General features: G+C 44.5%; 2 protein-coding genes across 6 annotated transcripts; both read left to right on the top strand.

Moving 5' to 3' along the window:
* Positions 1 to 23,675, top strand: LOC105074423 (uncharacterized). Of its 5 annotated transcripts, none has more exons than XM_074368940.1 (5): positions 1 to 466; positions 2,957 to 2,995; positions 4,597 to 4,723; positions 6,009 to 7,328; positions 23,541 to 23,675. In XM_074368940.1, the coding sequence occupies exons 1-5, from the start codon at positions 236 to 238 to the stop codon at positions 23,573 to 23,575; spliced, it is 1,752 nt and encodes a 583-aa protein (XP_074225041.1). In that variant the 5' UTR covers positions 1 to 235; the 3' UTR covers positions 23,576 to 23,675. The 5 variants fall into 5 exon arrangements, with proteins under 5 accessions (XP_074225041.1, XP_074225039.1, XP_010960294.2 ...); XM_074368938.1 differs by lacking the exon at positions 23,541 to 23,675 and adding an exon at positions 9,805 to 15,953; XM_010961992.3 differs by lacking the exon at positions 23,541 to 23,675 and having other exon boundaries at positions 6,009 to 15,953.
* On the top strand, positions 23,613 to 25,694 carry LOC105074422 (zinc finger and SCAN domain-containing protein 4-like). The gene is made up of 3 exons (XM_045521934.2): positions 23,613 to 24,008; positions 24,555 to 24,729; positions 24,817 to 25,694. Exons 1-3 carry the CDS (start codon positions 23,613 to 23,615, stop codon positions 25,569 to 25,571), a joined length of 1,326 nt encoding a protein of 441 aa, XP_045377890.1. The 3' UTR covers positions 25,572 to 25,694.
* Positions 25,695 to 26,735: the final 1,041 nt, after the last annotated feature.

The following is a 26,735-nucleotide window of genomic DNA, read 5'->3' as shown; positions in this document are numbered from 1 at the left end:
CTTCCGGCGTCTTTCTAACGGCAGTCGTCTGGTTGCTTATTACCGCCGGTGGTGGGATCCGGGGCTCTGGATCATTGGGTCTCGCTGAAGTAACGGAACCCGGAAAGGTTCCGAGGGGGCACCGTCCACACTGCACAGGAGTGAGCGGGTTGCGGAACCTACTTCCGGGATTTTCACCTCAGGTGTCCGCCATTATCCCGCGTGTCTCGTGGCCCCACGGACCCCAGAGGGTCCTATGGCAACCGGCGCGCTGACGGACCCGGCCCAGGTGACTTGCTCCCCAGATCCTGGGCAAATCGTCAGGCCCCCAGTGAGGGGCTCCTGCTCAGGGCCTTGCGGGTCAGGACTCTGTTTCCAGAACAGGAGGTGTGCACGTGTGGTGGCCCCGCTGCTGACTGGCGATGTGATGAGTGCGGACAGTGTTAACAGCGGTGGACCCAGCGCGTCCAACGCCTTGGCGGTGCAGGTTAGTCCGGGAACATTCGGGAAACCTGGGGTGGGAGTCCTTTCTGCAGGGAGCAGAGAATTTAAGGAGGAGTCAACAGTCTGGGCCAACAGTGTGAAGATTCTGGGAGCCATGGAGAGTTGTGAATAAATCAGAAACAGTCTGAGCTAGAGTTGGGAAAGTATTTCAAAGGCTGCTCAGAGGAGAACAGACTAGGGAAGGCGATGAGGGTGGAAGCAGGGAGACTGGGAGAGCCGACTGCGTTAGACTCGGAAGAATACGGTGGTTTCTGGACGAGAGTGGTGGCTGTGGAAGTTGTTGACCTGAAACAAATAGACTGCCCGCGATTTCTCCTGCAAAGATGTTTCTTTTGTGGGATCATCAGGGAATATTGAAACTGGGATGTGCTGCCAGGGGTAGCGAACACTTTTACAGAAATTTTAAAAAGGAAGTTAGAAGGGCTGTAGTCAGTGAAGCGTCCTTGGCTTTCATTGGCTGAGTCCTTTCCAGGAAAGAGAGCCCCTCTTCCTTCGGGATTCCGCTATTGTCTGAGGTCAGTGAGGGCTCACCCTTCTGGCGTGCCAACTCTAATTGAGGTTTCTGTTTATTAATTTTTTACAAAGGAATGTAAGTAATTAGATTCCAACAAACCTTGAAGATAATTGGCAGGATTTCCTGGTGCAGTGAATGTGGCTCTGAGATCAAGGACAGAGTGAAAAAACAGTTAAGGCTTTCTTTTGGCTGAGCGTCTGGAAGCCTTGAGATTGAGAAACTGATGTGGGAAGTCGGTTTCTGGGGGAGATCAAAAGTTGAATTTGGGACATGCTGTTTCTGAGATCCCAAAGTTGAGGTAACATGTAGGCTGCTGGAATCCATAGTCTGGAATTGAGGCGGGGGGGCGTCGCTGGCTCAGTGATGTCCATGTGCTGACAGCCTAAGTCCTGGATTGGGGGGCCAAGTCTGGATCTCAAGTTGGGGGGAAGTCCTGTCACTTTTCTGTGAGCTGAAACCCTCTCATCTGTGAGATGAGGGAAGGGAGAGCTGGGGCTGGAGGGCAGGGCCAAGTGGGTGGGACTTGCTGAGGCTGCCTGCAGATGGGAGGGTCCTGTGGTTCCGGGGCTTTCTGGGGAAGCAGGGGTGTAAGGAGTCGGGAGCCATGGCTGGGATGGAGATGGACAAGGAGGCGTGAGCTTGTGTAGATTCACTGCTCTGCACACAGCCGACTGTCCACTCCTTGTGGGGCCAGAAATGGGTCAGCCCCGCTGGTGGGGCAGCCCAGGCCTGGTCACGGGCACAGGTGCCTCAGCTCCCCCAGGAAACTGAAAGGTAATGATGTAAAGATTTAACACCCTGTGTAAGCAAGTAGTAATTGCTTAAAAGGACTATATATGTCTGTGTTATAATAACATATAGATGTTTAGCTTTTTCTTGGGCCCTTCACCTTGAAATCTGAACCCATTGGAGTTTTCTGGGAGTTGGGACTGTTTTTTGTTATTTACAACTAGCCCATTTTATACACAGCAGTTTATTATAAGGAGGTGCCTTAGGGTCCGTCTCCTGTATATCCTCAGCTTGGGACTGGTCTCCAGAAAAATCAGGTGATTTGAAAGTTTAACTTTCATCACCATGAGGGGCCTCCCAAGAATCAGAGGAGAACTAGAAATTAGGTATAAAAGGTGCTGAACAGTGAAATTCAAAGAGCCTCTAAATTGGTGCACAGATTGAAATGATGGAGGTGCTGGGAGGGTGGCATGTACTGAAAGGGCCTGGAAACTGTCTGCTGCCCTCCACACCTCTACCTGGACCTAGGCCGCTCTTAGCCATTTGGCTGTTCCTAAGGTATCCAGTATAATAAATCAGAAAAAGTAAGAAAAGTATTTTCCTAATTTTTGTTGGTTCTTTTAGTAAATTATCAGCACTGAGGTGAGATTCATAGGGAGGCCTGAGTTTGTAGTCAAGTGGCATAGAAGCACTAGTAGCCTGGGGACCAGGGATCAAAAGTGGTTTCTTAAAGGATGGCAGTCTTGTGGGACTGATCCCTTACACCTGGGACTCTAATGAATTTCAGTACTATAGTAATAGGAATAAGTTATAGGGCACCCCAGTGGTGTCATAAAAGCAAAAAGCTGGTGGTTTAAAAGAGATATTTGGTCCCAGAATGCCTTGAAAAACATGTAAGAAAAAACTAATTTCAAAAACATTTATGAAAATGTTAATCCTGTGTTCTGTAATTCCGTAGGTGAATCTTAGCTTGGGAGACGCATTTTGAGGTGTACACAAAATTATGAGATGGGCGTCCTAAGTGTTGCCATTTTACACATGAAGACACTGAGTCTGAAGGAGGTTGAGCCTTTGTTCAGGGCCATAGAGTTGTCCAGGTATAGCGCTGAAGATAAAGATCTGAGGTCAACCAGAGGTCATTCATCTCCAATAAAAGGAAGAGAGGAAAAAGGTCAGCTTTAACATCCTCGTGATGATCACTTTGATCCCAGGTCTTCTTTCTTTGCACAGGTTGCCATGGTAGGAGCAACATCTGTGGTCCCTGGGCAGGTAAGGGGAAGAAGCCCCGGTACCTACAGAAATGCCATCCCTACCCCTGGTCCTGGCACATGATCTGGAGACACTGTTGTCCTAGGATGTTGTCCTTGGTTCTGGGCCCTGGGGTCCCCTCAGGCCCAGGATCCTGGAGGTCAGAAGTGGTCCTGAGGTGTTCCTGTATGTCCAGTGAAGAAGGTCAAATGGTGAGATGTCCCTGGGCACAGGGGCTGGCCTTGTCCACATGCCTGGAGACGAGAGTGAGTTGGGAGGGCTCAGGGAGCAGCAGGATTCCGCTGAAAAGACTGAGGGCAGGAGTCGCTCCTGGGACGGCAGCCTGGGGAGCTGGGGCTCTCCTGAGGGTGTGGGGGCCGTGCCGGGTTTGCAGCAGAGGAGGGAGTGGTCTGGCTCTGGGTCTGAAGAGGCTGCTCTGCCTGCCCAGGGGAGGAGATTGTGGGGGTGAGGGTGGAGCCAGGGAGACCCAGTGGAGGGACAGTCCTGGTGAAGGTCCACTGAGACTGGATCCCAGCAGCGGCTCTGTAGCAGGAGAGGAGGTTCGTTTCTGTCTCGTGTGTGAGTAAAGGTGACCTTCTGCTGTACAGGGTGAGGGACAGTGGCCTGACACGACCCCGCGATGTGTGCCTTTAGGGGAGAGTGGAGATGCCGTTTCTGAGATGGGAAGTCCAAAGTAGGAGTAATTAACAGAAGTGCTAGCCAGAGTTACGCATCACCAGGCTGAGTGTGAGGTGTCAGGTGGGCAAGAGGAAACACCTCTGGAGATCAGGGAAGGCGGGTCAGGCTTGAAGGTGCTCCTGAGCAGGTGGAGAGCACGTGGCCCAGGCCAGATTTGAGCTCTCACAGGTCATGGGGGCGATGGCATGAAGGTTGTGGGGGAGGAGGGTCTTCTCCGTGGACTGGCTCACTTGTTGGGCACTGGGACAGGGGTGGGTGTCATCACTGTGACGGATGCGTAGGTACAGTGACCATGAGTGTGTGTGCTGGGGCTGTGAGGGGCCTCAGGTGCATCCTGGTCGCGGCACAGGATCCTAGGGGGTGGAGAAGGTACTACTGAGAGGGACCCAGAGGTGAGGCCTGGGGCACTATCTCCCCTCCGCAGGCTCAGGGTTTGTGATAAGTGTTGCTGGAGCCTGCAGACTGTCAGAGTGGCTGGCCTGTGCTGAGGGGGTGTGGGGAACACAGTGAGACGCCCGAGGCCTGGAGCAGAGGTGGCAGTGTTGGGGTGGGGGTGGGGTCATGGTCTGCGGGTGCGGGAGGTGAGATCCTCCCCGCTGGGCCGTGGGGAGGGAGTGTGAGGATGACTCGGGGCCCTTGTGCTCAGGTTTCCCCCAGGAGGCTGAGTGCCAGTGTCATTGTTGGTGGCACGGTCTGTGTGATCCCAGGAGAGCCGAGCGGAAGGAGAGTAACTGGGCGTGTGTGCGGCCGCCCAGAGCACCTGTGAGCCCGCCCCTCCCTCTCTGGCTTAACTGAATGATCTGAATGATGGCGGTCCCTGTGGCATCAGTCTCCACTCTGAGGGGGGCCCTGGGTGGACGACCATGACCTGGGGGTCCTGGTTCCAGAGGCTGCTGTGAACTCACCTGTCCCCCTCCTGACAGGGCCCTGTGACCTTTGAGGATGTGGCTGTGTACTTCTCCCAGGAGGAGTGGGGGCTCCTTAGTGATGCTCAGAGGCTGCTGTACCACGACGTGATGCTGGACACCTTGTCCCTTCTAGCCTCCCTGGGTAAGGCCCCGCGTTCCCACGCCCTCCCCTGTGCTGGGCTCCGCCCTTCTTTCTGCGTGACGCCCCCCCTCCCCCCCCGCCTTCCCAGCCTGGACCGTGGGCGCTGCTGACTCCCTGATGTCCTGGCATTTGGCTGTTTCCCCATCCTGTGTGTGCGCCGTGTCCCCGGAAGCCGTTCACAGGAGGCGCTGGGCTCCGAGGCTGGAAGCCTGCCCGTCCACCTCCAGTTTGTCTCCCCGCTGCTGCCGCGCTGAGTGTGGAGACGTGAGGGGGGGGTGTCTGCGTCACAGGCTCCGCCTCCTGTTCTGTGCCCTGCCTGCCCCCGGGGTCCCAGGTACTTACCGCTGAGCATTTGTGGTCCACACACACTCATGTTTTTCAGTATTCTCCCCACGGTTCCTACAGCAGTAAATATCTGTCCTCAAGTCTGTCATTGGTTGATTCCCTCTGGGCCAGTGTCTTTCTCATAGTGGCCCTGTTTTCCTGTGAGGACTTGGATCTGGTAGGTTCCACGGCCACCCAGCCTGAGCTGAGGGGTGGAGGCAGCCCTGGGTGCCTGACGAGGCAGACACCTCTCTAGACACAGGAAGAGGGTTGACTGGATCCGGGGCCGTGAAGAGGAGCTGTAGGAAGGCGTGGCAGCATCCGTGAGACTCATCCTACAAGCAAATGTCCTTTGCTCTCCCCTGATTTAGTGCCAAGACTCAACAGTTGTCACACTTCATTTCTTTCTTCCTTTCCTCCTCATTTTGACAGTTGGCCACTTTTCACTTCTGTGCTTTCTGACCCCGTCTCTTTCCTCCCTTAGCGTCCTCCACATCTCTGTTTTGCCCTCTCTTCAGGGTTCTCCAACATGATGCATTTCATCTATTGTACATGTCTGTGTGTGATGTTTTTTGAGAGGTGCATGTTTACGTATGTGGTCCTCAAACACTGGGTCGCCAGGTAAGATTGCATTTTTGTGGAGGCCGACACACATTCTATGTGCACACACTTGTCACCACCATACCCTGCTAAACATCCCTGGCCAAGGAGTGGGTGGTTCCCGGCCTCTCCTCCTGGCAAGCACCATAACCAGGTATCCAGGTTGTTGCTGGTCTGAGACATTTCCCATCCCGTGACCATCATAAGGCAAGCACTGCACAGTGCCCTCGTCTGCTACTTGATCCTTCCTCCCTTGTGTTGAAAACAAGCCCACTGACCTATGTGTCATGCACAGAGTTGTAATGGGCTCCTGTTGCACCAATATCTCCATGCAGCTTTTCAGCACTTTTTGTGCTTTCAGGTTGTTGTCCTGGAGTACATGCCGAGCTGGTCACTTCTGAACAAGGTGTTTCTGTAGAACAAGTGACACAAGCCAGGAGTCCAAAGCCAGACCCATCCATCCTGAAGACTCTTACTTCCGATACGTGTGTCCTGGTAGAGAAGGATGTTTCATACCTGGCCGAGCACCAAGGAGTCCCTCCTGGTCTGGAACCACCCTCTCCTGGGGCCTCTGGGGAAATGTTCAGTTCTTACCTAGAGCCGCACCAGAAGCAGCCCAGGGGAGAGAAACACCTCACAGGGGAGGGGAGCAGGGCCTTGCTCGTGACCGGCTGCACAGCGCGTGTATCCGACAGCATGTTCACATGCAGGGAGGTCGAGAAGGATTTCCTAGGCACCCTGGACTTTCTCCAGCACCAGCCCTCCCACAGCGGAGAGCACCCACGTCGAAGCAGGAAGAGCAGGGAGGTCTCCCACCCTGAGCAAGGGCATTACAAGTGCAGCGACTGTGGCAGAGCCTTCAATAAAAAGTATAAATTCACAGAGCACTTGAGAGTTCACACTGGAGAAAAACCTTATGAGTGCAGTGACTGCGGGAAGTTCTTCAGACTCAGGGGGGGTCTTACTCATCATCGGAGAGTTCACACAGGGGACAAGCCTTTTGACTGTAGTAAATGTGGGAAAGTCTTCCTCTACAAATGTAAACTCGTTGAGCACCAAAGAGTCCACACTGGAGAAAGACCCTATGAGTGTAAGGAATGTGGGAGAGCCTATGCCCGCAAGGATTCACTGGTTCAGCACCAAAAAGTCCACACTGGAGAGAAACCTCATTCCTGCAGTGAATGTGGGAAGCCCTTCCTTTACAGAAATAAACTTCTCGTGCACCAGAGGATCCACACTGGAGAAAAGCCTTTTAAGTGTAAGGAATGTGGGAAGTCCTTCAGTTACAAAACAAGTCTCATTGTCCACCAGAGAACCCACACTGGAGAACGGCCTTACGTGTGCAGTGAGTGTGGGAAAGCCTATGTCAACAAGAAAAGTCTTGTTGTCCACCAGAGAATTCATACTGGAGAGAGGGCTTATGAGTGTAACAAATGTGGGAACTTCTTTACAAGCAACTTTGCCCTCAATAAACACCAGAACGTTCACACTGCACGAAGGCGTTATGAGTGCAGTGAGTGCGGGAAAGCTTTCAAGAGGAAAATTAGACTTATTGAGCACCGGAGGATCCACACTGGAGAAAGGCCCTATGAGTGTAATGAATGTGGGAAAGCCTTCAAGCTAAAGAATACCCTTGTTGGCCACCAGAATGTCCACACTGGAGCAAAGCCTTTCAAGTGCGGTGAGTGTGGGAAGCCCTACAGCAACAAAACAAGTCTTGTTGTCCACCAGAGAATTCATACTGGGGTAAAGCCTTTCCAGTGCGGTGAGTGTGGGAAGCCCTACAGTTACAGAACGAGTCTGATTGTCCACCAGAGGATCCACACTGCGGAAAAGTCTTACGAGTGCAGTTCTTTGTAGGCAGCTCCTAAGTGCATGATAAACAAGGGATTTCACACTGGGGAGATGCCTTCTGGACTTGAGCCTTCCTGCACTTGAGTTAGTATCTAGCAGCACAGCCCCTGGGTCGTAGAGTAGGTGCCTGTTCCTCTTCTGTGGGGCCCGTCACACATTCCTGAAGTGGCGGTGTCCTTGTACAGTCTCACCAGAACAGCCAGAGCCCGCGTTCCCGTGCTTGACGTTCTCACCAGCACTTGGTGTGGTTAGGCTTTCTAACATCAGTGACATCATAGGTGTATGGTGGTAGCAAGTGATTTAAATTTGCATTTCTCTAACGAGATGGTATTGAGTGGTCTTCCCTGTGTTAATTCCCAACCATGTATCATTTTTGAAATGTCTGTTCATATCCTTTCTTGTGTTAATTACTGACTTTTGACATTTCTTCATGGATTATTCATCAAGGTTCTCTAATGGAAATATTTACCAATACATTCTTCCAGAATTGGGTTTGCCTTTTCAGTCGATTTTCTAGGAAAATATTTTTAATTTCAGTGTAGTCTAATTTGTCCATTTATTCTTCTGCTGATGATTCTTTTGGTGTTGTAAATAAGCAGCGTTTTCCAAATTTAAAGACACTGTTTCCTATGTTTCCTTCTGTAATTTGTATGGTTTAGGGTTTTTATTGATGTAAATGAATCATTTTCAGTTAATTTTAGAAGTTATTTTTTAAAAATATGGATACCCATTTATCGCAGTGATACTGATTTAAAAGATTATACCTTTTCCCCTGAATTGCTCTAGTATCTTCATTGAAGGTCCATCAATTTAGGTATATGTTTATTTCTGGACTTTCTCTTCTGTTGCCTTTATCTACTGTGTTTATACCAGTATTTTGATGTGCTGAGTAATTTGTTTTATATATGTCTTGAAATCAAAGTCATATACTCCAATTTTCTTTATTTTTCAGAGGCATTGTAGCCATTCTTGGTTCTTAGCCTTTCCATGTGAATTTTAGAGTCCAGTTTTCAGTTTGTACATCACAAAAAATCTTCCTAGCAGCTTGATTGGGATTGCATTTAATCTTTAGTTCAGAAAGAAATACTGAGTGTCCCAGTCCATGAACATGGTATATTTCCTTTTATTTAGATCTGATTTAATTTTTCTTAGTAATGTTTTTTTAGATTTCTATTCACAGGTCTTGCGTATGTATTTTCTACAACTGATGATTCTGTGAATAGGAATTTTAAACACTTTTTTTAATTTGTGAGTTGTTCAGTTCTAGGACACTGAGCTATCAAAGTAAGGATAGACGTGATCCTTCTTAATCTTATAAGTGACATCTACAGAGAGCTGTTAGAAGTGCTGTACCTTTGAACCATTATTAAAATACTTGCATTAGGATAAAATAAAAGGAGGACAGCTGCCCATTGCTCTGTTACTCACTGCTGTCCTGGAGCTCCAGTTTCATTCAGTGACGCAAAATGACGAATATGCCGCAGTGGGAAAGGAAGAAATAAATCACCAAACTTACATCCTCATTTGTCATCTTCACAGAGTCCAAATGTGGACACTCAATTTAGTGCCTGAATCCATCATAAACTCCTAATTTTTTCATCACCCATATGCTGCCCTTCTTGCTTCCTTAGGACCCTTCCCCTTCTGTTACACTATGCACTCAGCATCATAGATGAGCTGCTCATTGTATTGTTCCAGCAAATACAGAGTAAGTTCCAGGAGGGAAATGTGTGTTTATATGTTGTGCACTGATAGATTCCATAGTCCCGGAAAAATGCCTGAAATACATATGGTGCATATTGACGTCTTAAAATACGGAACAAACTATCAGCACAAATGTAACGTTCATTTGCACATCTGTGAATATACTTTCTACACCTCCTCACACTGTCTTTACTTCATTACCCTTAATGCTCTTCAGTTATGGGAAGAAACCATATTTTGCAAAAAGTGTTTAAATCAACTAAAAGGCTCCAACACCATTTTATTGGCTTCCTTCTCTTCTTAGATCTCAGATTTTTTTCCTCACATTCCATCAGGATTTTGATTGTTGATTCCAAAAACCAGTTTTCCTGCATCAATGTATGCCACTCCTGATGGGTATCTGTCTTATGAAGCACTTTTGATAGCTGTTGGTAGGTACACAGTCCCACGTGTTTTTCAGAGTCATCTCCACTCCCTGTGCAGACACTGCGAGTGCGCTTACAGGTGAAGTGTTAATCAGTTCCCCATGAACAGATGACATCATGGACTTACAAACCTTCATCACAGGCTTATATGTCACCCCTATTGCTCCCTTTCAGAGATGCTGCCATGGCAGTCCTTGTTCTGGGAGCAAATACACATTCGGTAAGTATCTCTTCAGCAATCTGATTGTTTGGAAATATTTATCTCAGGAAACCAAAGATTAACTATTTTAAAACTAAATTTGGCTTCCTGAAATTAGAACAATAGAAATAAAACCTTAGATAGATTAGATATACAGAAACAGAGATTTAGACAGACAGATAAGAAGAAACCCATAAAAACAGGAAAGGTTTGCTGAGGAAAGCAAAGGCATGTTGCCTGTCATCAGCCTGCTCCAGGAGTACCTGGCATCTCCCCTCATTGCTTTGAAACTGGACTCACTGGATTCTCAGTAACCACACTGACTATAAAAGGGTTCACTGTCGAGGCTTCAAGCTAAGGTAGGTTGTGGGTAGTCAGATGAAGATGAGCTCTCACTCTGAATGGAAGCCTGGTGTCTGTGTGACATCTGTTGATTGGGGACATGTTTCATGGAGCCTTTAATGAAGTCTACATTTCCATCCTTGGTGGAAGGCTGTTCATGGCACCTCACATTCCTGGGTGTTCTCTTTATCATACTAATCGACACACTGCCCTCCTGGGGCCTTGGCTTCCATTCCTTCTATGAAAATGGATCCATTCTCCTCTCTTCTAACAGTCTATCACCTACTGATACATCTATCTGTGTCTTTTTATCTGTCATCTTTGCTTTACTGTAATTTCACCTCAACTGCATGTCCCGTTTATAATTTTTTTAAACAGAAAATAAAAATTTGGACCAGAGACCCTCTTAGAAGAATAGACCCACCCTACATTCAATGAGAATTTAATTTAGACCCTTCCTGTGTCTACACGACGCTTTGGGAAGTTACCAGTCATTGTCGGTGAGTCACTGCAGGTTGTCAGGAGTGGAGTGACCCGCAGCCTCAGCACTGCCATAGTTGCAGACACTCAGGTTTATGCAAACTTCGAGATTCCCACAGTCATTCTATTGACATTTGTTTTTGTTTTTTAACCTCATCTTGAGTCTTCTCAAGATTCCTGGTTCATTCCTTTGTCCATTTCACTTCATTTTTTGATTTTTTAACCTACTTTCATTACACTGGTGGTATTTTTTACTTCCACTTTAAATAGTGTAAGACTCATAATGTTTACTATTAATATTTTGAAAGGATCCACTTGTGTATAAAGTTAAATTGAATAAGGACATCGGTACACCATACTCCTCCTGCACACAGTCTGCAATCCAGGGAACAAACACTGTTCGCAAATGGTGAGGATCCCTCCAGAAAGAAGTGACAGTTTCTTCCAAATCCACACAAACGCTCAATAAGATCTCTGTTCTCTTAATCCCAAATTAACTACTCTAAAGAGTACAGCTTCTAGATTTGAATGAAAGACGCTGTTGGGGTAAAGGGGGTGATTCAAAAGATGGGATACGTTTAAAGAAAACTATGTAAACCTGTACATATTCTGCACTCAAGAAAGGTTTAAATGTCCCCTGCTTTTAACACCACCTTACATGAGCTTCAATATCTAAATCGTGTTTGATTAGTTATGGTTTGTGATTGGAAAGAAAAAATAGAAATTCAGCATCAGAGAATTATGACCCACAATATATTTTGGCAAATTAACGTATGTTAGTGTTGAGAAACAATGGGAGAGTGTTTTCAGTTTCACTGGCATTTCTATCATTTGTGAAAGGTGTCTGATGCACACATGAATGTCTGTTAAGTACTGCCTATCCATGTATGTGCCCAGCATCTTTTTGGGTCCTTCAGAAATGTAATTACTATTGTTACTCAAGTTATTGGTAATAGATTTCTGTTCTATGTTCTGTAAATAAAAATGGAAGGCTAATTTTAATTTGTTTAATATAATTTATGAGTATTATTACAAAAATAATCTATGAATATTATTATGAAATAAAATGGCCTCTAGTTTGGACCGTGTGGAGCAGTGATTTCCTCAGTGCAAAGTCATGAAAGCATGCTCCAACATACTTCCTTAGAGATTTATCGTTCTTTACATTTTGAGATCTAGGGTGTTATTTACTTTTAATTGTGAAGGCCGAGTCTACTTCTATTTTATTGAATCTCTGTTTTATGGTACAAATATTTAAATAATCACGTAATAAAGGATTTCTCAAGATGTTGATAATTTATATTTACCAGGAAAACTATATCCATTGACATGTGTGTGTGATTTGTTTTAGATGCTCCCTGTTCTGTGCCATTGAGTAGTTTGTTTTTTATTTTCAGTATAAAGGAGTAATTAACACCCATTGCTTTTGAGACTTCTGGTTTTAAAATTTTGACTATTTTATATTTACTTGGGAAATGTTAGAAATGTTACATGTTTCTAGCTTTAAACATTGGAAATACTTCCCAAAATAAGTATTATCAAAATATGAGTGTTGGGATTATGTTAAAGAAGAAACTTTGATTGTAAAAACTGTTTGCCATGTTTGCTTGGGCTACAGTTTGTCTCTGCTGTTATTTTTGATCTTTGTATTTTAATAGAGTTTTAAATTTTGCTTGTTTTTGAAGTTACCTAATTTTAGTGTTACTTTGCCAAATGTTAATAGGATTATTAATTTTTTAAATGTCTTAGTACCGATGCAGTTTGCCAAAACGTGCTATGGAAAACACCTTAAAGTATCTTTGGAGAAATGTTTGCACCGTATAGATCCCTTGGATTTTTTAATTGAAATATGTCTTGTGAAAAGAAGTGGTTCACATGCAGTGGTAAGAGAACACAGAGAGATCCTGTGTGTAGTTTGCCCAGTGCTCCCAAGGGTGACACTTCGCAGGACTATATTATGACACAACTAAGAATGATATTGGTGTTGACCCTGCCACCTGATCTTACTCAGGTCACCCTGTTTACACCTGTGCTCAGACGTGTGTGTTTATCCTCTGGGCCTTAAAGCCAGTTTATTTGTCCTGGGACCTCATCAAGGGTACACACACTTCCTTCCATTTTTGTTTTGATTTTATGGATTTTAAAATTCCATTTTGATTGAACATTGTTTAAACATTATGGAAAATACTTAAATTGGTACAGAGTAAAAACTATAGCACAGGAAAATGTCCTCATGTTCGTTCCTGTCCTTCCAAACTGTTAAATCTCTGTCCCTAAATTTTACTCTTCTACTTGACTCGAAACAGTATATTTTGTATGCGCTTCTGGACTATAGTTTTTCACTTAAGAAATATCCTGGTAAGGGAGCCCTTGACGCTATTGGTGGAATGTAAATTGGTGCGGCCACTGTGGAACAGAGTATGGCAGCTTCTCAGAAAACTAAAAATAGAACTACCATATGACCCAGCAATCCCACCCCTGGACATGCATCTGGAAAGAACACAAACACTAGTTCAAAAAGATACATGAACCCTAGTATTCATAGCATCATCATTTACAATTGCAAACATGCGGAAGCAGCCTGAGTGTCTATCGACAAATGAATGGATAAAGATGTTTTTATATACAATGAAATACTACTCAGCCATAAAAAAATGACATTTTGCCATTTGCAACAAGGATAGACTGGGAAGGTATTATGCTAAGTGAAATAAGTTATACGAAGAAAGGCATACTGTATGATATCACTTATATATGCAATCTAAAAAATAAAACTAACAAATATAACAAAAAAACCAAAAGTCTCACAGATACAGAGAACAAACTAGTGATTACCAGAGGTGAGAAGGCAAGATGGCATGGGAGATTAAGAGGTACAAACTGATGTGTATAAAATAAATAAGCTACACGAGGATGTGTGTGCAGCACAGGGAATACAGCCAGCATTTTATATTAAATGTAATTGGAATATAACCTTTAAAAATTGTGAATCACTATGTTGTACACTTGAAACATATAAGAGTGTACATCAGAGATAAATAGATGTCTCTCAGCCTGCCCCCAAGCCCTGCCAGTGAACTTGCTTTTTTATTACTGCACAGTGGGTACAGGGGTCTCCTTCTGCACCATCTGTCTCCTTAGTGGATTCCAGGTCATTAAGCTGAGTGCTTGTATTCATAGGTGGGTGGAATTCAAGATTAAGTCCCAAAGTTCATTGACTTCTGTTGTTTCTTGTGCTGGATCCTACATTTCTTGACAAATGTACGTGTTCCTATAATTGTGAGTGGTCCGCTGAATAGCAAAACCTTAGTGTAAAAATTGATGATGGATTCGGCAGCTGGAACGGGGCGGGAAGACTGCACATGACGTGCAGTCCTGTCTCGTTCCCAGACTGCTGGTCTGAGCTTCAGATCTGGGCCAGTAGCTGCATGATCTCTGTCCTGCACAAACACGAGCTGCAAAGCCAACGGAGCTGCAGCAACAGCCGCGCCCTGGGCCTCCCGGGAGCCCAGAGCCACACACGCGCCGCTGTTTCGCTGAGCTCCTTCGGTGCTTTCTGTCCAACCTATGCTGTTCTGACTGTTGCGATGACTCTGGCTGCAAAGCCAGGCCGAGGAACAGTGAACAGCTCTGAGCTCATTACAGCTCTGTGCTCATGCCTCGTGTTTTCTAGCATTCGGCCCCTTTGTGCTTACGGTGAGTTCCGCTTTGTCTGTGCACGTGGAGAAACTGTCTTCCTGATGCAATTGTAGTCTGTCTGTTTTCTTTCTGGCACGCAGTCATTTCAACATTTGTTAATATTTGGTTAACTATTACATACCACGGATTGTTGATGCCATGGAAAATCAGGCCAGTGGTGTCCCTGACCACATGAATCTTTACCAAAGAGCTAAAAATGAACATATTTTCTTAATTATATGAAGAATATACAATCCAATTATGTGAGGCTGACAAGCGGAGAAGTTCAGGGGATTCTGAAATACTGTAATAGAATGAAAATTCTAAGTTTAGGGAATTAGGAGACATCTGTCACTTTAAGTCTTATGAAGATACATGGAGGTTTTTTTCATATATATGTGTATGTAATGGAAAAGAACAGATCTGTCTCCATATTAGATCTGTTCCTGTGGATTTAGACCTGTGCTCTATTTTCTAGACTTTGTTTTGCTGGTTCTGCACCTTTTGTAAAAGAATGTTGTCTACAGCCTGAAATGTACAGGAGAGCCCATTCTCAAGGCTCTGATCTTTGAGGATATTAACACTTTTGCACACATATAAAGTTAAGTTGCAGAATAGAAAATAATATTTTTGTTGGAGGTTTTACAGGGACACCATGGCCTGACCCACATGGGTAGTTGCAATAACAAAGGATTCCAAGAACAAAGAATTCTAACACCAAGAAGTTTGCAACAGCCAAGAACACCCTCTCCCCTTTTTAGTATAAAAGGAGCCTAAATTCTGACTTGGTGAAGAGTGTTCTCCAGGACATTAGTCTGCCATCTTCTCAGTCTATGGCTTCCCAAATAAAATCGCTATGCCTTGCGTCTCCTGATATACTGGTCTGTTGTGTGGTGAGCAGAACAAGTTTGGACTAGGTAATGTGTGTGTGTGTGTGTGTGCGTGCGCGTGTATTACTAAGCCATAAAAAAGAACAAAATAATGCCATTTGCAGCAACATGGATGGACCTGGAGATCATCATTCTAAGTGAAGTAAGCCAGAAAGAGAAAGAAAAATACCATATGATATCACTCATAGGTGGAAAAGAAAGAAAGAAAGAAAGAAAGAAAGAAAGAAAGAAAGAAAGAAAGAAAGGAAGGAAGGAAGGAAGGAAGGAAGGAAGGAAGGAAGGAAGAAAGAAAGAAAGAAAGAAAGAAAAGAAAGAAAGAGAAAGAAGGAAAGAAAGAAAGAAAGAAGGAAAAGAGAAAGGAAGAAAAAATAGGACATGAATTCATCTACAAAACAGAAACAGACTCACAGACATAGTAAACAATCTTATGGTTACTGGGGGAAAGAGGGTGGGAAGGGATAAATCTGGGTGTTTGAAATTTGCAAATGTTAAACACTATATATAAAAATAGATTTAAAATTTTCTTCTGTATAGCACAAGGAACTAGATTTGAATATCTCATAATAACCTTTAATGAAAGAGTATGAAAATCAATATATGTATGTATTGCATGACTGGGACTCTATGCTATACACCAGAGATTGACACGTTGTAAGGAGCTATACTTCAACTAAAATATATATATATATTTTTAATATATAATTAAATAAAAAATGTAATTTAATGAAAATACATACATTTTAATTGAAGTAAGTATAGTCAAAATATATGGACAAACGTCTCCTCGAGCAACAGAATGCAAAGAAACAATAAGGAAGGGACTAAAAATAACTGTGTGTATGCACAGTTGTGGCAAATTATGAAGAAGATACAGAAATTCCAAACACGACGTGAGGCCAGTGAGGCTGGAGCAGAGCAAAGGGGTCAGGGCAGGAGCTGAGGCCGCCCGGACGCGGACGCCAGGTGAGCAGGGGCTCCAGGCCACAGCAGGGAATCTGGCTTCCACCCTAAGTCGGGGCTGCCCAGCTAACCCTAGTGACGTCAAAGACCTTCCATTCTGTATGGCTTCCTCTTCCGGTTTATTTTCTATTCCTAGTAAGTCATTTTTCTTTTATATTGCATCTGGTGACAGTGTGTTGACGACAGATGGGAAGGAGTGGGCGGGGTGGGGGCGGCCAGGTCCTTCCCCGGAGGCAGCTGGGGGAGCTGTGCCTGCGTGGCTGGAGGGTCCAGGCGGGGATGTGCCCTGACGCGAGGAACGTGGTTGTAACGCGCTCCCTCTTGTGGCCACGTAGCGAATAGACTGAAGAGACTAGAGCCTGGACCATCCCAGGGCGAGAGGCTGAGGGCTGGGCTGATGAAATAAAATTTATTTTTGAGGGCAGGACGAGAACATGTAAGTATAAATTCCCTCTGTGTGTCTCTTTGGGCCTCGTCTGTCCCTAGTTAGTGTGCATCTGCATTAACCAGACTCCTTCAAAGATGGGATGTCAGCTCCACCCTGAAGATAAACGTTTTTTCCTTTCTTCTGACACTAGCAAAGTAACTTCTTAAAGGATTAGCATTTTCCCCCAAACTCCGTAGAGGGTCATGGTGACTTTCTGCTTGCTTTGTACCTGCTTACCTGGACTATGTATCCTTGGTGAACTTTCTGTAAAATGTCTGTACGTCATTTTGATGTACGATCCTTTGTCTCATAAGTGTACATGACTATGCTTTCAACTTCTGAGAGGCGGAACAGTTCTCAGAGCGTCTGACAGTTGTCTCCTGGCTTATAATCCTCAATGTGGCTTGAGCAGAATTCTCCTTTTCCTCTTAACTTCATTGTGAACTGACGTTTCGTTGGCAGGGCTGAGGGTTCTGGCAGCGGAGGGGTGAACAGGGGTTTGATTCTGGTATAACTGAGCAGAAGACAGACAGTGACTAGGCTGCTGCACAGGGTCCCTTTCTGGTCAAATACATTCTTTCACTCCCCATTCTCTCCCTCGTCTTATACGGGGGTCACTCCACGTGAGTCAGGAGATGGAGGTGCTGAGTTTCACTGAATCTCATCCCGTTGCCTTTCTTCCTGTTCAACTCGCGACCCACCCTCCCGCCAACCCCAAGCCCACCCAGCCCCTCCCACTCCGCCCCTCCCACACCCAGCCCCACCCCTCCGCCCTCTGCCAGCCAGATTTTCACACCCAGAGACGCAGAACGTTGTAACTCAGGCATCACCCCCAGTTTCCACATTGAGTCTCTCAAATGACGTGCTTTCTCAGCATAAAATAAGCATCACTCTTTCCCCTTGTCCCCAAATGGTCTTAGTTTCAGCCCTCTGACTTCTCAGCTGGACTAGAAACCCCTCCTTTGGGGTCCTGGGGTGCCCTCTGACTCAGCAGCCCTGGACTGGCGCAGGAGGAGAGGATATGAGCCTTGTTCTCTGCTTCACTCACAATCCCAAATCCTAGAAAATTAGAAAGTGTTACCAAGTTTGTGTCACAGCCACCTGGGACAAAAGTTGAGCAGAATGTCCGTGAGCCTACGTACATGCGCCCGCTTAGTGCGATCCTTGCTGCATCTCACTGCAGAAGTGTCAGTGAGTCTCATTACTGGAAAGGCGGAGCTGGATGAGAATTCCATCAAGGGTTACGTCAGCAGGCACATGTTATCCAATCACATTGTTAACTGCATCCCTGCCTCAGGCCCTATAAAAGGGAGGAGCCCCGGGAAGGCCCACCAGACGAACGCAGTGCAGGAGAGTAGCACAGCAGCTCAGCCTTCAGCCCGGGGTGACCCCGCCGGAAGTCCAGTCTTCCGAACGCGGTGAGTTTCCTGAACAACAAGAAAACTTCTAACTTTGTTCTCGAGCTTTGTGCATATGTATGTGGGGGAATCCTCAGGTACCTGCTTTTCCAGGCATGGAGGATGGTTATTTTGACAAGTGCTCTGGCCTCAAAGGGTCTGACTGAAAGAGACTCCTGTGAAAGTCTTGTTGTATGGCTTTGCTGTCTTGGTAGGTTTATGTTTCTAGTAGTTCATTTCCGTTTTGTTTTTGTTTTGGGGAGAGTTAATTGGGCTTATTTAATTATTTAAAAATTTTTATATACTTATAAATAAATAAATTTATTTAAATATTATTTATAACATTATATAAATAATGTATTATATAATAATATATAAATACATATTATTTATTTTTTAGTGGAGGTACTGGGGATTGAACCCAGGACCTTGCCCATACTAAGCATGCACTCTACCACTGAGCTATAACCTCCCCCCAGTAGTTCATTTTTATGAAAACCTGTGACAGTGCTAGTCTATGGCGGATTAGGGTGAGGGTGGGGCTGAAGTTTACAGGGTCATTTAACAGACCCTCACTGACGCTTACCTTATGCCCTGTAGGACCTCTGCATGTGCCTCTCATAAATTAACTCACTGAGCTCTGGTAACAGAGTCCATGACACAGATGGGGACCTCACAGGTAACCTGCCTGGGTCAAAGAGCTGGTTCCACCTCCCTGAAAGTCTGATTTTGAATTCCTGGCTCTTAACTGCAGTGTTCCACAGATGTGTCGCTGTGACCATGTGGCAGTGTGTGCCTGGGGTAGCCCTGAAGGAGAACCTGCAGGGAGGCTTAGATGAAGGAGAAGTCATGGGATCTACAGAAGGAAAAAAAAAGCCAGTGTAGCTGGATATAGAGAACCAGCCCCAACACCTACGATGGGGGTGGTCGCAGGCCCAGGCCAGGCCCTGCTGTACCAGGGAGCACTTGGTACTCTTTCCTGGGGGTACAGGAAAGTAACATGGGAGTGAGACCTGAGTGGATTACATTATATTAAGGCCATCTAGTAGTTTGTAATAAATGGATTAGGAAAAGGAAAGAATGTATTAAACTTCCTCCTACAGGGTTTTTCTGGATTTATCTTTGCCTCTTTTTCTTATGTTCTTTTTTCCTTTGGAGGGTGTAGAATGGGGTAATAAGGTTTAATTAATTAATTAAACTTTTTTAAAAAATTGGAGGTACTGGGGATTGAACCCAGGACCTCATGCTGCTAAGCACATGCTCCACCACTGAGCTATGGCCGCCCCCCGTATTAGGTTTTGTAATTGATTTTTCTGATGGGATCAAGGCAGTTGATCCGATCAGACTGCTAACTGTGTTTGATGCTTAGTGTGATATATCATCAACTGACAGAAGTAAATTTCTTTTCTGTGCCCATGTTGTACTCCCACCAATCCTTCACCCTTTTTGTTTTACGGTAAGAAATTTAAAAAAACTACAAGTCCTTGAATTACTAACCGTGTATAAAATTGAAAAGGGCATAAAAATAGACAAATCATATAGAAGTTGGACTTAATCTTTTTTAACAACTGAGTTATAACTGACATCCTACAACTATAAATGATATACTGAAGCGTTATGTCAGTTTCAGATGTACAGCGTGATCTGATATTTATATACGTTGTGAGATAATCACCACCATAAGTCTAGTTAGGATGGGATGATCACTGTACACAGTTGTGAACTTCTTTTTCTTGAGATGAGGACATTGAAGATTTACTTGCTTAGCGGCTTTCAAATACGCAAGACTGTCTTCTTAACTGCAGTGCCGTGCTGTACGTTACGTCCCCTTGACTCATTTATCGCTGGAAGTTTGTACCTTTTGACCTCTTCACCCGTTTTGCCCAGCCCCTATCTCACAGCCACCAACCTGTCCCCTGTATACATGAGCTTGTGGGTTTTTCCTTTCTTCGTTTTCTTTTTCAAAGATTCATCATATAGGTGAGATTACACAGTATTTGCCATTGTCTGTCTTATTTCACTTAGCACATAATATCCTCAGGTCCTATCCATGTTGTCACAAAAGATTTCATTCTTTTCCACAGCTGACTAATATTCATGTGTGTGTATATATGTAACATCTCATCCATTCATTCATCAATGGCCACTCAGGCTGTTTCTGTATCTTGGCTATTGTACGTAAGGCTGCAGTGCAATGAGTTAGTGTTCCTGTCTTCTTCGGGTAAATAGCCAGAGTGGGATTGCTCGATCATAAGGTAGTTCTATGTTTAATTTTTTTAGTAACCTTCGTACTAACTTCCGTAGTGGCCGCACCAATTTACATTCCCATTGACAGTGCACAAGGATTTGTTTTTCTCTTAAACTTGCTTTTATCAACTTGACCTTCCAAGTGTTGTACCTACAGTTGTCCAGGTAATGTGACTTGCAAATAGCTATAAACATTGAGTAGTGGAAACTCGATTTCGTCTGAACTGGCTCCCACACTCCGGTGGGAAAGGACTGATAAACACAATGTTGTCACTTTGATAGAAGTGAAGCGGAGACAAGTGTTAATCACAAGGAAGAACAGCTCTGGAGGAAAGAAGCAGGGAAGGCGGTGAGGGAAAGCTTCCCAGGGAACGGCTCAGCGGGCCGACGCAGCGGTGAAGCGAGCGCGGCCAGGCAGATGCCCATGCCTAACGTACAGGTTATCAGAAGCACAGGGAATCGTGTGTGGATTCTGGTCTGTAGCTTCTATTTTACTCACTTTTCTCTACTTTTTCTAATACTTTTTCTTACGATAATCAAAGGAATATGCTTTATATAGCTCATTGCTTTATTTAATTTCAACAACCCAGTGTCACATGTTTCATGCATCAAGTGACTGAGTACCTGTCACTCAGCACCGGGACACTGTTCTGTCCTGTTGATCTGTTTGTCTATCCTTGTGCCGCTATGACACCATCTTAATTATTAGAATCTCAGTACGATTTTACTACCTGGTTGTATACATCCTCCCAATTAATTCTTCAGAAATATCCCGTCCACTTTTTTGCCTTTTGACATCCATGTCATTTTGCAATTGCTTTGTCATTTCTCTGTCACACTCACACATTTTCTGGACATTCCTTGAAAACGCTTTGACTACATCACCAGTTTGGAGAGAAATGACATTTCCTACTATACTGAGTCTTTCAATCGATTCACACACGTGGCGTTCCTTTCCGTACATTTAATAATTTTTTGTAGTTATCTGTGCAGAGAGCTTGCATGTCTTTCATTAGCTCTCTTCACAGGTGTTTAATGTTGGTACTAGTGGTACAACGTTTACTTTGACTCTCTGATTCTCTTACGATAGAAAGTGATTTTGGAATACTGATCTTGTATCAGGCACCTTGCTAAACTCACCTCGTCTAATATTTACAGAATATTTTGGATTTCTCTACAAACAAAATCAGACTATCTCTAAGTAATAATTGATACATTTTCTTTTTTTTAAATTTCCATTCTTTTTTATTGAATTGTAGTCAGTTTACAATGTTTTGTCAACTTCTGGTCAACAGCATCATGTTTCAGTCATACATTTACATACATACATTCCTTTCCACTTTCTTTTTCATTGTAGGTTACCACGGGATATTGAATACAGTTCCCTGTGCTGTACAGCGGAAACTTGTTGCTTATCTGTTTTATATACAATAGTTAGTGTTTGCAAACCTCAAACTCCCAAATTATCCCTCCCCAGCCCCTTTCTCCTCTGGTCACCATGGGATTGTTTTCCATGTCTGTGAGTCTGTTTCTGTTTTGTAAATAAATTCATTTGCATCTTTTTTTTTTTAAGATTCCACATATAAGTGATATGGTATTTTTCTTTCTTTTTCTGGCTTACTTCACTTAGAATGAAAATCTCCAAGTCCATCCATGTTGCTGCAAATGGCATTATTTTATTAATATTATATCTGAGAAGTATTCCTTTGTATATATATACACCACATCTTCTTTAAGTTGATGCATTTCCTGATTTATTTTTTGCATTTTCTGATCTTCTCTCACTGTTAAGGTATCAGTCAAATGTTGCATAGAATTGATAATGGGCTTCCATTGCTCAGCCTCAAGGATGAAACTTTTAAGAATAACTATTGTTGTGCTATTTTTTAATGCTTTATCACAATGGGAGTTTCCTTCTATCCCTGGTTTACTAAGTGTCTTTGTTGGGACTGAGTGCTGATTTTTACTAAGTGTATTTAATGTCTTTACTAATATGATACCATTTTTTTCAATTCTATTAATGTGGCAAATTACATTCTTTTTTGAAATTTAACCCAGAACGCATGTAGAAGATAAAATATCCGTCTCCATGATGTATTTTCTTTACATATGACTGCGTTTGATTTGCAAATATTTAGTTTAGGATTTTTGCATCCATGCTTGTATGAATTATTAGCCATAGCATTCCTTCCTTTAATGTACTTGTAAAGTTTCATTATCAGAAAGGTTAACTAATTAATTAAAATAGAAGTGTCTCCTGTTTTTCCATGCTCTGTGAGAACCTGTATATTATTAGAGTTACATCTTAAACTTCTCAGAATTTACCTATGAAGTAATCTGAGCCTGAAATGGATGCTTTCTTTTAACTTTTAAAATTATGTCAGTGATATAAATAAATGCATATCTCTTCTATTACTAGCTTATGGTCTCTGAGCATCCACCACTATCAACATTTCATGCAACATTTATGCAACATTTGATTGTTACCTAAGTAGCAGAAGACCAGAAAGTGTATCAAATACTATTTATAAATGGCCTGATTTTTAAACATTTTTTATTGATTTACAATCATTTTACAATGTTGTGTCAAATTCCAGTGTAGAGCACAATTTTTCAGTTATACATGAACATATTTATATTCATCGTCACATTTTTTTCTCTGTGAGCTACCATAAGATCTTGTATATATTTCCCTGTGCTATACAGTATAATCTTGTTTATCTATTCTACAGTTTTGAAATCCCAGTCTATCTCGTCCCATCCCCTATCCCCTTGGCAACCACAAGTTTGTATTCTATGTCTGTGAGTCTATTTCTGTTTTGTGTTTATGCTTTGTTTGGTTTTTTTAGATTCCACATATGAGTGATCTCCTATGGTATTTTTCTTTCTCTTTCTGGTTTACTTCACTTAGAATGACATTCTCCAGGAGCATCCATGTTGCTGCAAATGGCGTTATGTTGTCAGTTTTTATGGCAGAGTAGTATTCCATTGTATAAATATACCACTTGTTTTTTATCCAGTCATCTGTTGATGGACATTTAGGCTGTTTCCATGTCTTGGCTGTTGTAAATAGTGCTGCTATGAACACTGGGGTGCAGGTGTCTTTCTGAAGTAGGGTTCCTTCTGGATATACGCCCAGGAGCGGGATTCCTGGGTCATATGGTAAGTCTATTCCTATTCTTTTGAGGAATCTCCATACTGTTTTCCACAGTGGCTGCACCAAACTGCATTCCCACCAGCAGTGAAGGAGGGTTCCCTTTTATAAATGGCCTGATTTTGTTTTGAAACAGATCTTCAGAAACACAAGACATCAATCAAGACCTGAATCCTGGAAGTCGACTCTCTGAGCAACATTGCCAAGAATGGATTTAGATCTCAGAAACGCATTTCTATGTGAACCATCCAGGGATGACCCAGGACCAGTTAATACAGACTTGAAGCCCAGCCAAGGACCTGCTCCGCCGAAGATGGGGGGTGTCTCTGAGCTCCAGAGCCCTCAGCATAGCTTATTGCAAAGCGGCAATAACTCGTGTGCAAGGCAGGAGCTGCAAAGGCTATATAAAGCATTTCACTCATGGCTGCAGCCAGAGAAGCACAGCAAGGATGAAATGATGTTTCAAGTCATCCTGGAACAATTTATGATCAACAGACATTTCAGTGAAAGGCCCGCTTTGAAAGAAAAATGGGAATCGAGTGGCAGAAACCTGGAGAAATTCATGGAAGCCCTGAGCGATGGCTGCATGAAGCCACCTGGCTTAGTGAGTAGCGGGTTCTACCCTCTGGGGCGAGAGGCAGAAAGGACGGAGGTGTAAGTACATCCAGCTGGAGATGCCTGGAGGCAGAGAAGGGAGACTTACTACAGACCCACTTATTAGTCACATCACTCTTCCTCAGCAGGGCAAATAGAACTTACTGTTCTAAGTGAGCAAGAATAAAACTTTTATGAGCATTTATTCAGTGGGACACGTAGAAACCAACATATTAATTAGTGTAATTGATTTTCATTTGTGAAACCGTTGGAGGACTCAGTGAGAAATTGCCAACTGGGTAGAAAGTTCAGGATGAGAAATGCTTTAACAAGAGTTGGTTCTTGCCTCAGAAAGCCTTAGTATTCATCTTTTTTCCTTAGGGAAGACACACTAATGAAGAAATCACCATGAAATTTAATAGCAGAAAAGAGGGCGGGACAGAGATGTGGGGGCCCACAGTGTAAAGACCCTGGGACTGAGGTGGGGTTTCTAGGTGGGTTTTGTCAAACAGCAGAGCCGTAGATGAATGATCAGGCTTTTTGTTTTTTTAAACAGGTCCACGTCCACATGCAGGGACAGGAAGCCCTCTTTTCTGAAAATATGCCCTTAAGGGAAGTCATCGTTCACTTCACAAAACACTTGTTGACAGGAACCCCAGTGGGAGAGAATGTGGGGACACCTTTCTGGACTCCCCAAGGTACTTCCGTGGAAACAGGGCAGAGAGAGAAGGGTAAGTCCGGGTAGCAGGGGTGCTCTGTGTGGACTTGGCCTCGGGTACAGCTGCACTGAGTCGCTTTCTGTCCACACCCCCCACCAGGAAATGAAGATAAAGAAAATGGCGGCAATGTTTCTTCGAAAACCTGTCAAGCAAATGACAGTATTACTAGTCAAAGTGATCAGACACCTTTCCTACTCATTGTCCAAGAAGAGAACTGTCCTCGGCTGGAAGAAGGGGGTGTTTCTCTGGAGAATCCACTCTGCTCCAGAAGAGCAGGTCCAGGCACCTCCAGGTCCCAGGAAGGGTCCCTGAAAGGACCCTCTTATGAAGATGTCCTTCTGGAGGAACCAGGCTTTCTCTCTGGGCCAGACCAGGTCACCCTGGAGCCTGTTCCTGCCCATCGGAGCACTGAGGGAAAGTCTGCTTGCGAGGAACAACGAAAAGGATTCCACGGAGTCCAAAAAGCATACAAATGTGAGGACTGTCCCAAGGTCTTTAGGTACTTCTCTCGGTTAAAAGTTCATCAGAGGAGACACCGGAATGAGAGGACATTTGTTTGTGCCGAGTGCAACAGAGGCTTCTTCCAGGCATCAGACCTGCGTGTGCATCAGAAGACCCACACCGGAGAGAAGCCTTTCCTATGCAGCACGTGCAAAGCGGCCTTCAGCCACAAAACCAACCTGCGGGCTCATGAGAGAATCCACACGGGGGAGAAGCCCTATGCGTGTCCCCTTTGCCGGAGAAGCTACCGCCAGTCATCCACCTACCACCGCCACCTGAGGACGCACCGGAAGGTTGCCCTCAGGAGTGTCCCCTCCACGCCACAAGCTTCCTTGGCCACGGCCCTAATGTAATGTCTATAAATGTGTATGCGAGGATGTTTATTTCCAGAGTTCTTCTCTGTTTAGAATATACTTTATAACTTCCTGATTGTATTTTCCATTTATTGCTTCACCCCAATAAAACGTAAATTTAAGGAGCGCAGGCAGTTCGTCAGCTCTGTTCACTGACTTATCTCAAGTGCTTTGAAATAGCTGACACATTTCAAACAACCAAAAAATACCTGTTGAAGACATGAATTTACCTTTAAACTGAGCTGGGTCAGATCCAGAGGGATCGTCTGTCAGGCTTGGGCTGGAAGTCGCTGTGCTGTGGTTACTGACCATTCCAGCTCTGAAAGGCTTCAGCAGTGCATGGCAGTGAGGCATCATGATACTTCCCTCATCACAGGCAGCAGCGGGAGGCTCTGAAGTGAGTGACTCCCGCTGTCAGAGAGAAGCATGTAGCCTTGGCCATCAAACAAGTTCTCTGGTCAGGACTTTATTGTTTTTATTCTTATGTTTTAGTCTGATAAAGACACATCTTGGAGGGTAGAGAGAGCAGTAGGTTAATAGCAGAATGGGAATAACGTGGCGCTTTGACACCTGGTTACGTTACATACTAGAGTAATCTCACAATCTTAAGACTATTGAAGACTTTTGACCCCACTCCACACACAGCTGTGATGGCAGCCCTGCACTGAGGGACGCAGCTGAGGTGAACACTGCGCCCCCCTAGGTCCTCACCCAGCCTCCCCCCAACCCCGGTTCTAAAGCAGGGAGTGAGGGACGGCTGATCATGTCACCACTTTCCAGCCACAAAGACATTCTCGATCACCACCTGAGAGTCTGCACCGGAAAAAGGGTTTATGAGTCCAGCAAAAGTGCAAAACCTTTTGCAGCAAGTACTCACGTGCTCAGCTTTAGGCAGTCCACGCTGGGGAAAGGCCTTACGAGTGCAGCGAATGCGGGAAATACTTCAGCCAAAACTCCCATCTCAATGACCACTGGAGAGTCCACACTGGAGAAGGCCTTATGAGGGTGGCTAATGTGGGAATTCTTTAGTGGAAGCTTCAGCCACGTTGAGCACCAGAGAATTCTCACTGGAGCATGGCCTTAGGAATGCAGCAAATGTGGGAAGTCATTTAGAGAACACTCCAGCCTCACTCCCCACCGAAAATGTCCCCACGGACAGGCCCC

The sequence above is a fragment of the Camelus bactrianus genome, chromosome 9 (genome assembly GCF_048773025.1).
Source record: "Camelus bactrianus isolate YW-2024 breed Bactrian camel chromosome 9, ASM4877302v1, whole genome shotgun sequence".
Classification (NCBI taxonomy): Eukaryota; Metazoa; Chordata; class Mammalia; order Artiodactyla; family Camelidae; genus Camelus; species Camelus bactrianus.
This window is presented reverse-complemented; position numbering and strand designations above follow the sequence as displayed.

Bases quoted from the DNA above. Each gene is read 5' to 3' on its own strand.
- LOC105074422 (XM_045521934.2), top strand. From the start codon at position 23,613: ATGGATTTAGATCTCAGAAACGCATTTCTATGTGAACCATCCAGGGAT. The intron at 24,009-24,554 runs GTGAGTAGCGGG...TTTTTTAAACAG, and splicing joins GCATGAAGCCACCTGGCTTA to GTCCACGTCCACATGCAGGG. The intron at 24,730-24,816 runs GTAAGTCCGGGT...ACCCCCCACCAG, and splicing joins AACAGGGCAGAGAGAGAAGG to GAAATGAAGATAAAGAAAAT.
- LOC105074423 (XM_010961992.3), top strand. From the start codon at position 236: ATGGCAACCGGCGCGCTGACGGACCCGGCCCAGGTGACTTGCTCCCCA. The intron at 467-2,956 runs GTTAGTCCGGGA...TTCTTTGCACAG, and splicing joins CCAACGCCTTGGCGGTGCAG to GTTGCCATGGTAGGAGCAAC. The intron at 2,996-4,596 runs GTAAGGGGAAGA...CCCTCCTGACAG, and splicing joins CATCTGTGGTCCCTGGGCAG to GGCCCTGTGACCTTTGAGGA.